This window comes from Onychostruthus taczanowskii, unplaced genomic scaffold (assembly GCF_017590055.1).
Source record: "Onychostruthus taczanowskii isolate IOZ18803 unplaced genomic scaffold, ASM1759005v1 scaffold59, whole genome shotgun sequence".
NCBI classification, from domain to species: Eukaryota; Metazoa; Chordata; class Aves; order Passeriformes; family Passeridae; genus Onychostruthus; species Onychostruthus taczanowskii.
This window is the reverse complement of record NW_024503568.1, coordinates 3268676-3287579: the sequence shown is the minus strand read 5'-3', so window position 1 is coordinate 3287579 and position 18904 is coordinate 3268676. Positions and strand designations below refer to the sequence as shown.

General features: G+C 34.4%; 1 protein-coding gene across 1 annotated transcript in view; it reads right to left on the bottom strand.

Moving 5' to 3' along the window:
• Nucleotides 1–18904, bottom strand: part of DGKB (diacylglycerol kinase beta) — a 330606-nt gene that overhangs the window by 119514 nt on the left and 192188 nt on the right. Inside the window, exon 20 of the mRNA XM_041418276.1 lies at nt 15747–15811. Within this exon, the coding sequence (XP_041274210.1) occupies nt 15747–15811 (65 nt within the window). The remainder of the gene's footprint in view (nt 1–15746; nt 15812–18904) is intronic.

The window sequence follows — 18904 nt, the reverse complement described above, 5'->3', positions numbered from 1 at the left end:
TCTTTCATAATGGTAATAAAAAGAATCTGGTTACTTTTTACTTGTCCATAAAACATGTCCCCACAACAACCTGAAGCTGATTAGGCCAGTATATCAAATATACATATGAAACTGTGCACAAAAAGTAAGGCTTACTGGAATGTATGTACAAATTAGATGATTGCAATATTTAATAATGCAACTCTTTTTTCTACATTCAGATGTTTGAAATGGAAGTGATTTCTAGCCAGAACATGCTGGGCTTTTAGTGTTTAAATCAGCTATCCTTTATCAACACAATGATCATAACTGCTGTAATGAAACATCTTGGACCTTGAAAGTTTGAAAACAATGATGAAATTCTGAGAAAACAGTTTATTCTTTAGCATAGGATTAATTTCAAGGTTGTTGCGAACAAAAACAAAACATACACTTTCCCGTCTTCCCTAGAATATGACTTTATTGAACCACAGAAAAAAAAAGCTTAATCTTATTAAAAGTGAAGGAATTGGAACACTTGACACTTTAAATGATCTTAGGCCATGCACTTTCCACCTTGGGCTTAGGCCAGGAAGTTAGTTTTAAGAAGCACTGAATACTACACAAATCCTAAGCAAAGGAAATTGGCTTCAATGCTTTAAAACATAAGGTCACTGAATATTACTCTGATTCAATGTGATGGACACAAGACCTGATTGTTTAGATGTGAACCACTCATTTCACATTCATTGCTATTTCTCCACTGCCTTTATTGGAGTCTAGAATCACCAAAAAAAAAATCACTCTGTGTGCGCTCTACCTCAATAGCAACTGCATTTAGTTTTGCTTAAAATAGAGAATTAATCACTGCCACTGTATTTTTTAAACAGTGCTTAAAGTTTGCAGTGAAATTAGAAAATGATTGTTAATTTACACATACAAGATAATTTTATGTGACTTGAGAAAGATTAAATGGAACAATCAGGAGTGACAGTGGAAGAAATTAAATCAGGATATGAATGAGCGCTGTTTTATACTGTAGGTGTTCCTGCAAAACCTAATGCTAATACTTAAACTCACCAGTTAATCACTTCCCATACTCTTTTTCAAATACTAACCTTTTAAAAAGTTGAATTAGCTTAAGAATAACTTGATATATTATTAGGACTCATTTATAAAGTCCATACTGAAAAAGAATGGTTCTCTTTTTAAACAGTTTTTAATTATTATGAGGCTTATATGAAGAGGAAAATATATTTTAACAAGCATCCACACAAGTGGTCTGATTATGTTATTCTAATCTGCAAACCTAATTATCACCTTCTTATGGAGTACAAGGAACAGCTTTAGAAGAAAATTAATGTATCCTATCAGTGGGACAGTTTGTCACTTTATTAAATAATCATCTTCTTTGCAAATAAAATTGTTAGAAGCTTCATTGTATTAAGGAAAAAAATAAACCCCCTCACACCATTACATATTAAAATTAACTTCCCACCGTTTCTTTAATGGTCTATTAAGCCTTCACTGTGGTGGATTATGAAGTACAAATGAGGGTAGCAACTGTTTCTAAAATGGTAAGAAACAAATATATTCTATGTGCATTTTTTATTAAGGTGAGCTATTATATCTTAGCAAACATGTAAACTATTTTCACTAGTTTCCAACGTAGAAAGTGTACATTAAACCCAAAGTAGATAATGTGATTTATTTTTCCTCTTTTTGATCTTCATCATAAGCAGTGGGACAAAACTAATATCTCTCTATGTTTAGCTCTTTTTCTGTAAAACTGAAAATTAATATTCTATTGCAAACCAGAAGATAAAATCAAGACAAACATAATCTGAAGTGCTACCAAAGATGTCCCTGGAATAAATCTTTAGACAGACCTATGCCAAAAGATTAGAAATGTTGACAGAAATGCTTAATACATCATTATTTAAAATATCAATCTACCTAAGACTGAAATTTCACCTCCATACCTTCAAAGAATTTCTGTGAAGTAGTTGCAGAATGTCAGAGCTTGTAAATACATACAGGAACCTATCTTGTAAGCCAATACAGGGTCATATTGTCTGCCCTTTATGAAGAAATCCTATTGGGTTCACCAGTAAATAAAGACTTGATTTCACTGGCCATTGCAGTAGAAAAATATAGCGCAGGTTGTTACCTTTGGGTTTTTCCCCTCTCAGGATACATATTATGTCTTCCATGTAGAGCTAAACTAGATTATTTTTAGCTATGTTTGATTAGGCTGTATTATGCAGTGAAACCAAAAAAAAAAAACCCTACACATAATGAAGCCAATTTTAATGGAATTTTCATCCAGAAAGAGTTGTTAGCTAACAGATGGAATATCAGCTTAAAGCTACATATAAAAGCACACTTAACTACCCTTTATTAATTGTCTCTGGTGAGTCAATGTACATCACCTGCGACTTAGGAGACACAGTTTGTGTATACCACATTTGCATTAAAGGCATAAATTAATAACCAATATCTCAGGCAACTGCTCTTACCTTTGCAATTCTAGCCACAATTTTCATTGTTACCTGCTGGAGTTGTCACCCTGGTAGCAGGACAGCACAATCATCGTCCAAGTCCCTTGGATGAGCCTATACTGTTCAGGTGCTCTGCTTCCTTTAAATAAACATTCACCATTTAACAAACAGAGAAGCAAAACCCCAAGCTGCCTGGCACAAGGCAACCTGTACTTTACTTAAGCGGCACAGAGGGAGAAGGTGAGTCTTAAATCAGGGGGTTACAGCTGGGACTGTCTTATTTCAAGCAAGCACTGTAGCTCTCAGTATAGCAGCAACTGCAAGAGAGGCAAAGTTCTCTTTCTGTCATGAAGGAAGGTTCTTATTTTTTTCACATCAGGGAAACTACATTCTGCTCATCACTATCTCCCAGCAATCTTTACTAGTTACACACTTTTTCCTCCTTCCAGGAAGCAGGATACTTTGCTCTCATGGGCAATCTAGAATTTTGTAAGGTTAAGAACTATAAAGATACTGATTTTCCTTAAGTATTATCTGATACTGTTAAAAGTACATCTCCTGTGGCTTGTAGGTAAGATATATCCAGACATAAAAATTGTTCAATATTCTGTGATATTATACACAGGACATTATCATTAGTCTGTAAAATAAGATAATCAGTCTGAAATATTGGAGGTTACTTAATTTTAATGTATAAGACAGTACCTCAGTTAATTAAACAATATCTGAAGTAATTGGTTTTATATAAACTCTGTCTAGTTGCACTTTTTAGCTTACAACTGTAAAGATCAAATGCATATGCTTGGAAAAAAAAGTGAAAAATATAAAAACTCAGATCAGGATTTCAGTGATACAGTCTGACATTGACAGGCAACAGGTCTGTGCTTATTTCCAAATCTACATTCTTGGACAACAGAACAAAATAATATTCAGAGTCAGATATGTCAGAGTGTTTTCAAAAAAAAACCCCAAAACCATAAAAGTAACTAATTCTACAAAAACTGGATAGCAGTTAGTCTGCAGTGGCATTAATACTATTCTTCATGCTTCTGAACAGACTTCCATAATGAAAATCCCTTCTCTACATGCTTTCAAAAGGGATTGCACCTCCAGAAACTCTCACAGACTTCTTATTGTGCATCAAAATCTTGGCACAGAAACTGAATATACCCTTTTCCAAGCTACAGGTTTTACTGCGCTACTAGTTCAGAGCATTAAATGGCCATACTTACGGTTTTATTACTTAAATTTACATTGTCAAAGGGTTTTCTGGTGTAAGTGTACACCACATGCAACTTTACACCTTACTTCACAGAGAACAAAAGTGTTATGAAGAAAATAGGCAATATACTATACAGGTCTCAGAAAAAAAAAATGAATAAATACACAAAACAAAGCAGCATTTAAGACTTCAAGTAAGAGACATGGCTGAAAAGAACTTTCCTCTTGCTCTATCAGCTTCTCCCTTTCCCTTTTTATTAAAATACTAAACCATGAGCATTAAGTAGCTCTTAATTTAGCTTTATAATAAAAATGGAAATCCTTCTTAACCAAGAGTATAGTTTTGCTGAAATCTGTACCCTTGATTATTTTATAAGGTGAAGGAACAAAGTCAAGTCAAGAAAGGCAAGGCAAAAAGGAGTCAAATCAGAAAGGGAAACAAGAGAAGTCCTAAGATGCCAGAGGAAGGAAAAGATGAGTGTGCCTTATAGCAAGAACAAATTTCTAAGTTAGAAATTAATCTCAAAGACTTCCTTCACTATAGACAGCTAAAATACATTTTGTAAGGACTAAGAAGCTGGTATGATAGGGAACTAGGGAACACTAGCTTATGATCCAGTGTACTCAACCAGTGCATACATTTTATCCAATACTTCTCCATTTTATAATGGAGCATGCTTCCAGAATGGCAGAGCTAGTACCAACTCAGATGGCTCTGGAAGCACAAGAAAAACAGCCATAGGATATTGCCTTGTCCTTTAGTAGTTTAAATCCACCCTAAACATTAGGAGAACATGTGGTCTTGTGCTTCACGCAGACCTTGCAGGGTCATCCAGCTTAGAAGTAGCTCATTACACAGGTCAACTGTGACTGTCCACAAATAATTCTGAGAAACTGTCAGAATTTGTGAAGGTTCAGAGTAGCCCTGACAGGCATCTTCCTTCTGTATCTCTAAGCAGTGCTGTCTTTGGCAGTGTTTCCTGTGTCTAATATGTCTCTCTGACAGGGACTGTTCTGCACCATGCCTATATTCCCTCATTCTACAATTTTAGTGTCATTGGGCATTGTAGGTTGTTAAGCAAACTAACCAGTCTGGCCATTCATGAGACTCTCTGGCAGTCACATTCCCAACACCAGATACTGTCACTGCTGGGACCACAGCCCCTTCAGAGAGGGCGGATCCAGCAAGCTGACAGGTGCCTACTTCTCTCCATACCCCACACACAGGTGGTCACACCAGGTTTCCTCACCAGTTCAGCTCTACATTTCCCATAGCAGAGACTCAGACGTCTCATTCTATAATGCAATTTATTCACAGTACAGTAACAGAGAAACAACTCAGGCTGGTTGTTCTGAGGAGGGACCCCCAACAAAGGACCCCTGGGCTTTTACACCCTTTCAGTTCAGGCACATACAAATATTTTCCCCCTGAATCTTTGTCTACTACTGTCTACTGCTTTGTCTGGCTCCCAGCATCCACTCACCTAGCTAGCACCACAGCTCTTCATGGCAGTTCATGGCTTATTGTCTCCTGCTGCTGCTCTCCTATTCCAGACTTAACAAAAGCACTTATAGGAATCCCTCATTCTGGCATGCAGCTGCTAGCGTACAACACATAAACCATCACCTTTGCAGCAGAGATGTCGAGGTTCCAGGATGCTTATTTTGTTTATGTGCCTAAAGTAGTGGATAAATATTTTTAGTAATTTGAGCAATATAGTAAAAACTCAGAATTTCCCCAGACTTTAAATAATGCAAAATTGCATCACCTGGCAACCTCATGTCAGAGTCAAATTCCCAACTGTTTACTTGTTATCTGTCCTTCTGCTCTAGTAGTGAACCATGGACTTTGAATTTTCCTTGTAGTCCTGCTCCTATTTTGTTTTTTAGTCACTAAAACACTTTCTGAGTAAGAGAGTGTATCTGATTATTCCTTGTCAGAAGGGGAACTTGAGTTCCAACTCCCTCTGCCTGGCTGACTGCCCTATGATGCCAGTGGAAAAACACCCCCATGGCTGCAGTGTCCTCCTGGCTGCTGTGCAGCTCTCCTGCTGCAAGGCTTTTTTGGATAAGCCACACTTAGGTCAATCCACTCAGGTTTCATTTTAAAAGCTCAGAAAAACTTATCAATCAAATTTATGTTCCCAAATCACTTCCAGTGAGGATTTACACTACAATTCCCTAAGAAATCAAAGCAGCTAAATATATTGAAGATTTCATTCAGTGTGAATAGTCAGCTGCCTCGTATCAGCAAGAAGAACATATTTCTTTGATTAACAGTTTTTTCTTTCTTTGAACATCAACAAAATCTTGATAAAAACCCTAGATTGACAACTTAACACAGCCTTCAAGGCTTTACTATCAAAATCCAAAACACTTAGGAAGCTTCTGCTACTTCTGCTGTTACTATAATTATTAATATATCACCATAACTATATGAAAAATCCAAGAAGAATTTTAGCTCATAAAAAAAAAATCAATTCTGCCCTTGTTTTTTATATATTGTGAACACAGATATGCTAACCACAGAGAAAGTTCTCCAGCTGGCCATTATACTCCCAAATCACAAAGTTACTGTTCCAAAGAGCATTCGATGCCTTTAGACATCTTCATAATTGGCTCAGAAATAGCATGCTGCAAGAAAGGTTAGCAGACCTTGCTGTCCCTCATATGGACAAATCTTTATTAAAAACAGTGTAACTGAAAGGTTCTCAAGAATCAGGAAACCATATTACTTGCAGCTGTTCCCTAAGTCTAATTTGAACAAAAAAAAAAAAAAAAGAAAAAAAAAAAAAAAGGCAAAACTAGCAACTTTTTCCTCTTACTATTAAATTAAAATCCTAGGTAGATTTTACCACATCTACCTGTGTCATGTGGATTCAAATGATACTCTGGTCCTGAATTTTAACTCATCTGGAAAAAAAATAACCTAAGTTCATTATTATTTTTAAAATTAATACTAATATATAAACTTAACGAACAGTATTAATTTTTGCTATAACTAAGCTGACTTACAGGGATTGAAACTGGATTTAACTCAAAACTTTGCAACTTTAATAAATTCCAAGTAAACACCAGACAACAGTTTTTATGTCCAATGATTTTCTCCTTTTCCTATTGTGGTCCATTTTATGCCATGGCATGCAAACATAGGAGAAACATCAAGCTCATTCTCACAGACCCTGATCAGTAATGAATTCAGAATGAACTAACTCCTAACTAATTAAGTAACTCCTGATCTTTAAAACTTTGAGAAACAATACCAAAATGGCACTGTTCCCCACATGTTTCTTTGCCCATCTTGTATCCTGTCTTGGCAGTTTCCCCATGAAGTACTCCTTTAAAAGTACTCCACAAAGTACTGGAAGGAGGCAGGGGTATATATAAGGTGATCCCTTAGCCAACAATCTGCAATGTGCCTTGTTGATCTGAACCCTTTTACCCAAACCAGAGCTGAACATTAGAGAGCACTCAAGACAGGTAATATATATACACAATGTGTATTTCTGAAAGGGCAAATAGAGGGCTAATTGAACATAAACTATTTCTGTTTTGCAATCTTGCAAAATTTTTAAAATTTCTACAATTTCTCTGTGTGACAAAGGGAAGAGTTGACAGTAGGATCTTAGTGTCAATGTCAATGGTGAGAGAGAAAATGGCCATCCGTTAATATTCTGCTTCAGAAGCAGTTGTAGACCAATAGTTGCCAATCGTTCAGCAATAGAATTGTAAGAGAAGCTAGACAGGAATTCCTTCAGTGCCCTGACAGCAGAGAGAAATATCCTAAAATAAGTAAGCCTGTCTTAGGAATGGCAAGAACAGAAGAAATTATATGATTTAGCTTCAAAGGCAAAAATGACCAAAATAGTATTCCCAAAACACATCAGAACTTCTGTTAGGCAGCCTATGAAGTATCATGAGGGAAAGACAGACAATAGAACTTTAAACCACCTTTATCTCTTACATATACTTGGCTTCAATAGCAGTAGTGTCAAAAATCAGAACAAGCAACAGCCATTCCCAATAAATCACCAAGTCAGCCAATACATTTTCTCAGATGTTTTTTGGTTTGTGCAATTTTCTAAAAATGTAATTTAAAATTCGTTTCACAAACATACACATACATAGACAAAGATACTGAAAAAAATAATATTTTGGCTATCATTACATAACAAAAAATATAAAAAAAGAAAACACAAATATGAAAGAATAGAAAATATAAGTTTGGTTATATCAATGCTAAAGACATCTTCAATAGTAAGACAAATACTTCTCAATTTTGATTATATAATTGTGTCATTATCAGGTGAAATAAAAAGAAGCAGTAATTAATCAGTAATAATCAGTATTATTTTACAAGTAAAACCAAGCTCCAAAATTATTCTGAAGGCAATGATAGCAACAATGCAGTTATAACAAAGGCAGTATTGTACAGCTGCATCTATCATTCAATTTTCATAGAAATGCATTATATGAATTGCTCTATTATATTTAAAACAAACATTTTCAAAATATTTTCTTTGGAAAAATATACCCTATGTCAATAAAATGAAGATATAAATTAGAAGAGAATAAAAACTTAAACTGAGAGAGATCTGCTTGACTGATCTTAATTTTCAAGACACACAAATTATACTTTACTTCATATTAGAAATTTGGAAATACCTTAGCTTTGCCCATTTCTTAGAATGGGCTATGTAACCTATTGCAATAAAAATAAGGCACTTGGAATCAGATCAGAAAACAGTCAGATTACTTAAATGAAAACACATAGGAATGAGCCAGGCAAACTACATTCAAATGGGATAAAGAGTGAAATGGAAAATGTTATCTGAACTTATGGAGATGTTGACAGAGGTTCTTCATTTGATACATTAAGCACTTAAAATCACTTCAGTTATACAATCAGTAAAGATAGGAAATTTGGCTACTTAATCAGGAACTGGCATATTGGTTGAAATCATTACTTTTAAGGTAATCTATTAAAAAATGAATTCTGAAGAGTAGTTCTAAGATAGGGTGAGGAGGACTGGCTAAATTACTCAAAATTTTCTTTCCAATTAACTAAGTTTATCCAATATGATATAAACCAACTAGCAATTGCAGAGTGTAGATTTGAAACCTGGAGTATATTAGTCACAAGACTCAGGATCTGAAGCAAATCTAGGACCCAATTTCTTGTGAGTTAAAGAACAAGAGAAGTAAAAGCACATGCTGTATATTGTGTCAGTCTGAGGCGTACTAAAGGAGTATTTGGGTTCTCCTCATTATCCATGGGAACTGTAGTAGGGGCTTAATTACCGGAATAAAAGGATTAAAAAAGCACCATAAAGCACCCACAGTTCAGACTAAAAGTTTTCATGTTTCTGATTAAATTTTAATTTATTTGTACTAAAGAGTAATGCGTTTATGTTTAATAAATAGGAAGTGCAAAAATTATCCCTGAACAATTAATTTCATTGCTTGTAATGGATTGAATATTGTCAATCACATTATATGTAAGTGCGTTGTGACCACTTAGCAATCTTGACTGGATTTTGAAAGAAGGTTTTGTTGGATTTGTGACATATATTAGAAAGGGCTGCTGCTTAACTGTTTATAAAACCCAGCATCTGTTGTAAACATGAATTATAGCCATATCAAACTTATGTAAAGATTGGCCCTTTACTTCTGAGATTTGAAAATTAATTCATTCAAAATGAAGCTTGAAGCTGCAAATCCATGTTAATGTTCATTAGTTCTGATTATAAGCCCTCTCAAAAAAAAAAAACCCAAAAAACCAAACCAGTATTTGATAAAAGCCAATTTTATTATGAAGTACTTTATTTAGCATGTTCATGAAAAAACAAGGAAAATAACCTTATTGATTGGTATAGAATTACTTGACCATACTTCATCAACACAGAACAAAGAACAAGCAGTACTTCATCAGTTTTGTTACAGTTTTTTCATATTTACTATAGACTCTTCTCACATCTGAATTTATAACAATTTAAAGAAGTTAGAAAACTTTTTATATCATTGTGTTTTTCACTGTTATTTCAAATGGCATGACTATACTATGGAAGAGACCAGGAATTAATTCCTATAGGGTTGCATTTGTCTTTAAGACATTGTAATAAAAGGCAATAGCTTTAATTAATTAAAGAATGTGTAAAACATCCACTAGGCACTTCAATACATAGAAAAGGTTCAGTGACCTGCTCTCAGTAAGGAAACATCATCAGCAATAAATTTCTTAACCAGCCTGATGCAAGTTGAAGAAAATTAGATTTTACTGACCTTGGGCTGTAGTGCATGTTTAGACCTTTTGTGAATCAACAGTTTGTTACTTCCACAATGCATGCTGGGCCAATCCCTCTGTACGATTCTGCTCCATAAACAGTCCTGTCTCCTAAAAATGCTATGATTTTAACCCTTTAACATTAACCCTGATACACTTTACTTAACAATTTCTAAAGAAACAGTTTTTTAAAAAAGCTGGGTATCACTGCCTATCTCATACACATATCACTTTAAAGAAAAAAAAAGACAACATCCCCATATCTTGTAAGGGTATACATGCCAGGCATTTGTTTTTAAAGGTGCAGAATGGCAATCCTCTCAAATGGAAGTGCCCGACTAAGCCTGAACCCAATTTAGTCCTGCAGTAGTGAATCTGATAGCTGCAGACCCTGAGAATACAAATATAAATTCACTGCTCTGCTTATGGTCTGACACAGCACACTGCTTTCAGAGATGTACTTTGAAAACCCAGGGGATGCCTAGGACATAGGGATTCCTGCTTAACATACATTTTATACCTCACACTGCCTCTAGTCTTCATGAGTCTAAACCTAAGGTTCCACAACCACCCCAGCCTCCCAGACAGCTGCTATAGAAAAATGTTTAAGAGAATAAGAAGTCTCTCAAGCAGAGGGCCTCAGCCCATTAGCACTTTCTAGAGAAATGATAAAAACATGAAATCTTGTATCAGAGAGAGATGCAGATACTGCAGATGCAAACTTCTGTGATTTTGCTCTGTAGACAGCAGACACAGATAGGCTAAACCAGCTTTATGCTCCAACCATGTTCCTTTCTCCCAGCTCAAGCACACATTACGTGTTTCGGGTATTATTTCTAAAGGTGGGCTACTACATGTTTGAAGTCTGAGAAAAGAATATGCTAGTTGTTTTTTTTTATTTCTTTCTCTCTTAGAAGCATTATAACCAAGAGCTAGGCAAAGTATGTTGTCTAACTATGAGCCATCTCTCACCTGTGGGAAAATATTTTGTGCTCTATTGCAAATATTTTCACCTTGCTTTGCTTCTTCTGATGACTACAGTTGTAGTAATGCTGCCTGAGTTCAGAAGTACTGTTCCCTGGAGCCTTATCACTTTTTGAAAAGGAACCATGGGTTCAGTGGGACAGGTAACAGATGTCTGCAATCTGGTCTCTCCATGGGGCCAGTGACTTCTTTTTAAATATTTCCATATTGGTCACAACCAGGAAGGGAGGAGTGGTTGAAGGAGAGGCTGAAGTGTCTGCAATTAAAGTTAGGAATTTTGTGCTGATGCTTAGTATATTCACTGAAAAGATGCAGTTGTTATTCAATCCAAGAGACTCCATCACCCAAACTGAAAAACTGGAAGAATAATAAAAATACCAAAACAGTTTTGTTCCATCCAAAATGAAACACTTTGCTCAATTCTAAGCTAAAATAAGTCAACTTAAAACAAAGCTGAGTACAACAGAGTAAACCATTTAATTTACCCCATCATAACTGATTTTGCTCTTTCTTTAAACTGATTTTTTTTTTCACTTTCAGTCACAAAACTTGAACTTGCCTTCAATTCCAGTATTCAAGTGGAATGATTCTGTTCTGGATTTTTTGCTGCCAGGAACAACTAGACATCCCTTACAATAAACCTTTGAATACAGCAACAGTGTAGGCACGACAGGATTTTTTTTTTTTCCTTTTTTTTTTGATGTAAGTAAGGATATGATGCTATAACTACATTGTATAGTGCAGTACCCAAGTCAGGACACTCAGAATAATGCTAAAAATTCAATTATCTGCCATTTCTCCTACCTTTATTACTGTGGCCTTTCCTTATTCTCCTGGAGAATACTTGCACAAGGTAAATCTGTACTTTCTATTATTTAGAAACTTTATTAGAGATTAAATGTATAGGTATCAGCACAAAAGAAAAGCATAATTAAACAAGTTGAAAGGGAATCTCAAAAGTATGTTGTCAGGAATATGATATAAATGAAGTTATTAGGAACTTTTTCTGCTCTAGGTTTTCTTCATAAAAGATGGAAATAGAATGATATTTGGAAACTTCAAAGACAACGTACTTAAGACTGTAAATATAATTTATAAATCCTACTTTAGTTTACTGAGACTAAGAAATATCTTTTATGCTATGGGATGCCAAAGTGTCAAATTAGTATGCCTAATTGAACTGACTATGATTTTAGAAAAGCTAACACCAACTTGAATTATTTTTTTGTTGAAAGTATTCTTTGTTTCCTTGTGTATATTCCAGTCACATAACTCATACATCTGTTATTCCCAGCATCAAGCCTGTGATGTTTACACAGTTCTCCCTGTAGGGCATTTTGGCCAAACTGAATCATTATTTCAACAGAATGTCCTAGTTTAATGATACTTCTACTTGAAATACTGCCTTTTGCAAGTTTTATCCCCACTGGCACTAACTCAGCCCTTCCACACTTACATTGGAAAATCTGACCCTACTCTTAAGCAGAAGATGCTGGGAAGGAAACTGATTTCTCCAGCACAAGGTTGTGAGCACTTCAGACCTGTAGAGTGGGTAATGTGACAGCTGAGATTTTGGGGTTTATTAACCTTATAAACACCTTTATAAGGTTTATAAATCTTAATGCAATGTCAGTCCTGGTTTCTGATATAGTGTGCCAATGATGAAAAGACATAATTAAAATGGCATATTAAGATTCACTATTTTGACAGGCTTAGGATGCTACTACTGTGTTCTCATTTCCATTCTTTACTATTTGACCACCACCAGAATTCTTCTCTTCTAGACCTGGGTTTAGGAACAAGTAATGTGTGTTTTAAAATCACTGGTAGACATTTATGCTGAGCCTTATTTGGAAAACCATATGCAGCCATTCCATATCACAGCTTACAAGTATAACATTTTCAAGATATTAAGGCATGTATAAAATAATTTTCCATTGAAAATTAAGCTTCTGAAAACAGAAGACCCTTTTTACAAAGGAATTTGATTTAAATTTCTTAAGAAACTCAAATAACTGGGTGCTTCATTACAAAGGAAACAATTGCTAATGTGGATTTTTAATGCAAGAATATTTATACATACTTAAACTCAGATTTTCCAAAGACTTATGTCTAACTATCTTCAGACAATTTAGAAATATAAAACTAAATTTATTACTTTTTATTTTTAGTAAGTCAGTAATACTAAGTGCTGGTGTCCAAAATCTGTGAACGCTGTGGAATTTTAAATTATGACACAGTTTCCAAGGTCTAGTGACCTAGTTCCAAAGAATGCCACAACACTGGCTAGTAGTCATTAAAAAAAGCCTTTCTAAGTCTTGAAATATTTTGTCATCATTTTGAGAAGATAAACAAGTACAAGAAGATTTTGCTTCTACACACAGAATATATGTCAGGAGTTTTCCTATTATTTGCCCTATTTACACATAAACCTTGGGATCGGAGTGGCAAGGAATATCCTGAGGAATTTGAGGATCATTAACAGGATTTAATGTGAAAGATTCGCTAATTCCAAACTTTACCTAACTTACTTCACTGAAGCAAATACAACATCTGTGTATTTCAAAAGAACTCTGCATACAATAGGAACGTAAAGTTTCCCTTCAGTAAGGAAAATTTTTGCACATTCATTTTTCAGAGTAGAACCTCAATGGAAGGACCTGCTCTAACGATAGCTGTGAAAGTTAAAATGTTGGAAAATTAGCCAAGAGGAAACTAACATAAAAGCAAAAAAGAATAATTTTTTTAAAATCACAAGAGATATGCCCATATGACAGTATAGGATTTTCAAATGAGTAATGTAGGGTTTTCAAAGGAGCAGGTGCTGTTAACTATGGAGCCCACTATGAATCAGACTTGAGTTGGACTTGCTGAGCCTAAATAATTTAGATTGCATAGAAAATTCTACATTAAGATTTGAGGCTTAGCAGATAACCAAAAAAGGGGTTTCTTTTCATACCCTCCAAGAAAATGCTGCTGCAACATGTTATCGACTTATTTTGACACACAAATAAGTGGCAATGAAAAAAGTATTTGTGAACGAACATCATCTGGAAAACTCTACTGAACAAACATAGAAAGCCCCTTTTTTTTCCTCACTATACAAAAGAAAACACATTTTAAAATATCAGTTTCTATTATGCTTTGCTCAAGTCTTTATACTGTTTTTTAGAAAGGCATAACTTCTCTGAATAATTTTTATATATCTAGAGAATGTTCGCTTTTTTCAAGCTCTTCAATATCACAGTACCACAGTGCATAGGGACTGGGACTATATATTTTTGTAACTAATTTCCTTAAGATAATGTTAGAAATATCAGGTTCCTTAAAATATAGATGAATTTCAAGGTGAGTCTGCTAGCAGATGTTATTAATGGCATATGATTTATTGTGACATGAAATCTGATCTGAAACTCATGTTATTAGCCGAGCTTTTTATAAATTATAATTGCCAACTGCTGAAAATATGCAGAAAGACCACTGATAAACTAGCTTCATATTCAAGGCCTAGAATATCATCGTTCGCTACAAGTCCAATATCTCTAGTCCTCTGGAAGGGTACAGTACAGTGGGATGCATAGAACAGGCTTGAGTTCAGGTCTTATCACAGTGTAATTCTTTCAGAATGAGAAGCACCAGAGCTAGGAAAAAGAGGGCACAGAAAACAAATATGTACAAATATGTACTATGTGACTTAAAAAGAAACAGGCATTTGGATTCACTGTATGTCATTGTACAGATGCTAAGCAAATTGAGTATTTGAGAAAACGAGGCTCTCATTCTGACTATTAGCTATAAAATATATACTTTTAACAAAAAAACACCAAACAAAACAGTAAGCAAGATAATTTTCAAACATATTTAAACATCATTCTGTACAGCTCTTAGATGAGAAAACAAACAGCATATTTTATCATCCTATGGTATATGAAGATTTGCATCTACAGGAGACTTTCCAGGTCACCCTGACGGAAAAATAAACTCTATGCTTAGGTTCACAGTGACAAAACATTTGTGTTAATAATTATTTCTAGACATTCTCTGTTTATTCCAAATAATTTTGTATCTTACTTTTCTCTCTCCATGTGTCTTTAAATGTTAATTAAAGTTTCTGAAATGTTGCTTTTACCCACCACAACTTACTTGCTAAATTACCTAAATAAGAAGAAACAAACATAAACATTGCATTATGAATGTTATCTACTCAACAAACCAGATATTGAATTTACAGTAAACGTAATGCATTTTTAATCTCCAGAAAAGCTCTGCAATAGCACTAAAGATTCAGAGAGCAACACAAGAAACAGATGCAAAGTCTCATTCCAGACATTTTTTTTTATAGAAGCAAGTTGTTTAATGATAAAAGCAGTTCTGTGTAAAATGGCATTCACTTGCCCTTACTAAGAGTATATATGGAAGAGCCCCCTGTCAGTGTACCAGTGTGAGTGTGGGGAATGAAACATAAGGATCACCATCTGCAGCTGTCTATGAAGCGTTCTTCAGTGCCTAATGGCAAAGTGTCAGTTCAGGGATCCTCACAAACACATGCTAGCCTTAAAAGGCAAACATTTCACCTGTGAGAAGAGTTTATTTATATTGCTATTCATTTCAGTTGAAATACCAGATATCAAAAAGTTACACTACAAGTAGTCTGGAATATGCTTAATACAAAATGAACCAATTTCCTCTCTTTTATAAGAATCAATATTTTAAAAGATGTGCGAAACTTAACCCCTCACAGAGCAGATCTTAATAATATGGAAAAATATTTTTATATGCATATATTTTTGTATTCTTACCTACTGTTGAACTTCTCTGGATGTTTTTCTCTCATGATATGGAATCTGTGGGCAATTGAAGCATCCTAATAGGACAAAAAAAAAAAAAAAAAGCACCATAAATCTTTTGTGGCAGGAAAATTGCAAAACAGAAGACCCAATCTGTACACAATGTATATCATTTGTAAGGTGTTTTGTGAACTGTCATATTCAACAACAGCAATACTCTTATCACTTAGAAAGCTTACAGGTATATTGTTCCCAGAATGGGATGTATCTGAACTTAATAATTTATTGTTCTTCTTGCAGACTCCATTACTTCTTTTTACAAATCAGACATGATAATTTTGTGTAGTGAAAATGTCTTCAAATTTTATACAGCGAATAATATCCAGATATGGTGAAGGCTTACTGTAAGAACACTGATATAGTTCTGTCTTCCAAAAATACCAAATAAACTATTTGAAATCCATTTCTTTAGTAAAAGTGAGAGACAGATTCAGCAAAGTTACTTTATATGCTATACAAGTTGATATTTCATATGACACTCAATAGCTTTCTGAAAAACTGGGTAGAAAATAGGAATCATTGCTAGAAGACTCCCCATGTGCTGTGTCAGGATGTGAAATCATGTGGGGAAATACTGCTTAATATAAAAAAGATAATTTTTAATTAAATAAATTTTATAAATATTTTAAAATTAAGCAAATTATGTCAATAATATAATCAAATAACATGTATGTGAAATGAAATAGCCATGTGAAATATTTGTAGGTGTATAACATTTAGAAGAGAATCAACCCATTGTGCTGGTGGGAGTTGTTGAAAATAGAGTATTTGGAACTCATGTGCTAGAATCTGTTTTCAAAGGATTTTTTTCTATTTTCTTTGGAGGTATGAAGAGAATTTTTTCCTGAATCCAGATCATGCAATTTTTATTTCTCATACTGATTGCTAAAACTTTACAAACTGGGAATTAATCTTTAATTTATGTATTTAATTAATGTATTAAATGAATTGTGAAATGAAATCTACCAACTCTTGAGTCTTGCAGCAGATAGCAAACACAGACAAATCCATCTGGATCATGTCTTTGTAGTTATGTCTTAAAATTCTGGATGTATATGAATATAAATATAAGAATTAGTCCAGTTAGTAAGAGATTTCAATGAATTCCAGTTTCCATGCAAATAGCATTTGATAAAAACTACAAATAAAACTGTCACTACAAACAACTGCCGACTATCATACATATATGAACTTCCCCACCTACTGTTTAGCAACTTAAAAGTCTATGGAATTATAAAGACTAAAAATTTGAGAGAAATATTAAATTCAGTATAACCCTACATCTAGCAACATTTTAAATTCTTTTCCAACAATGAGAATTAGAACTTGGAGGAAAAGCCCTCCAAATTAAATACTTAAATAATTTATTAATGATTCCAAACATGACTAAAACTTTTCTTCAAAATAATTTTTATTTAAACAAAGCAATGTTACTCTAATTCACAAATAAGCAAGCATTTAATGCAGATATAAAGGTTCCCACTAATATAAACCATGGCTTCAACATTTTATGTTTTAAAAAGTTTTGTATTTACTAGAATCTTAAGCAGCGCACACACCAGAGAACTGACTGGTCCAACCTTCAAAGTTTGGTTTACTAACTTACGGGTGCTTTGAAAAGATACATGTTGAACTTTAATACCATTAAATTCAAAGGTAAAATTGTTCAGATAGATTGACAACATATAAATAAACTTAAAATTATCAATAAAAAGCAATGCATAATTCATAAAATTTTACAAACTCTATCTACTTAAGGGAGTAACACAGTATAGAATTTTTAGGCAAAACATCTGATCACTGATCAAATTAAATCTGTTAGCAGCAACATTAAATGTATTGATTCAATCAAGGTACTCAATTTTTTTAATGAACTTGTTATGTATTTTCTAAAGATGTACACAGTTTGGTGCTTTATGCACATCACATAATTATTCATGTATTTTTCTATTATATTTAAGAATGGATTTGCCATTTATCATTTCACTATTCTGCAAGGAAATGACAGCAGAATTCCCAAGGGAATGGTGTTAGTCAACAAATGCCTTATTGTTCTGTCCTGTCATCCAAAATGTCATCTGAAACTTTCAGTGCTGTATTCTCAAACGGCACACATTTTTAATTTAAATGTATTTTTATGTGCAATTTTATATGGCAAATATCCACAAGTATCCAGGTGATCCCACAGTTCTTGGAGACGGATGAAATAAAGCTGACAGTAAACCCTGAGATAGCACACTTCTAAACAATGGCTGCTAGCTGAACTAAAATAATAACTCTGTTAACTTTAGAAAGACCCATCATTCATACTTTATCCCGCATTAGATGCGCCAGCATTAGAAAAGTATATTTGTTAGCTAGTTCCATATGAAAAAGAAATGAAAGGACTATTGTAGTTAACTGTTCATTTTCTACACACTGAAGCATAAGACAGACTCAAGACAAAATGAATAAAGGAGTAGAAGCATTTTTGACAGAAACTAGGAAACACTAATCAAGGACTAACTGTCTAATGAATGAAATGAAAAGGCTAATGTGCTTACTCACGCAGAGCAAACGCAAGGCACAAACAAGCTAGGGATCAATGCCCGCTGCAGATGGCAAACAGGCAGTTGTTTCCATGCAAGGTTGGTTTGATCAAAATTTTCCCCTCTCTGAACATTTTCTGACTCCAAAATGAATCAACTGACTTAATGAACAGAGAGGTAAAAAAGTAATACACCCAGCTAATTTTGACAGGCACAGCACAACAGAGACACACATCAGGTCAATTTCACTAAAAAAATTGCTAAAGAGCTACTTTTATTGATGGAAACTGAAAACCAGAAAAGTAACTACACACAGATAAGCTCAAAAGTAGGGGAGCTGCTACGGTTTCCTTCAGCTCAAACTGTCCACCTGTTCTTTTGAATCCAAAGTAGAGTCCTTAGATTCCCCAGCACCAGGGATCTCTTCTCAGTCATAACTCCCCACTTTAAGAAAATCTGAAACCAGCCCATGCCGGCTGTGCATTTGGACAACAAACCTCTGCTTCAGGGGAAAAAAAAAAGATAAGAGAGGAAAAAACCCCAAAAACAAACAAAAACCACCACCCAGAACCTACACTGAGT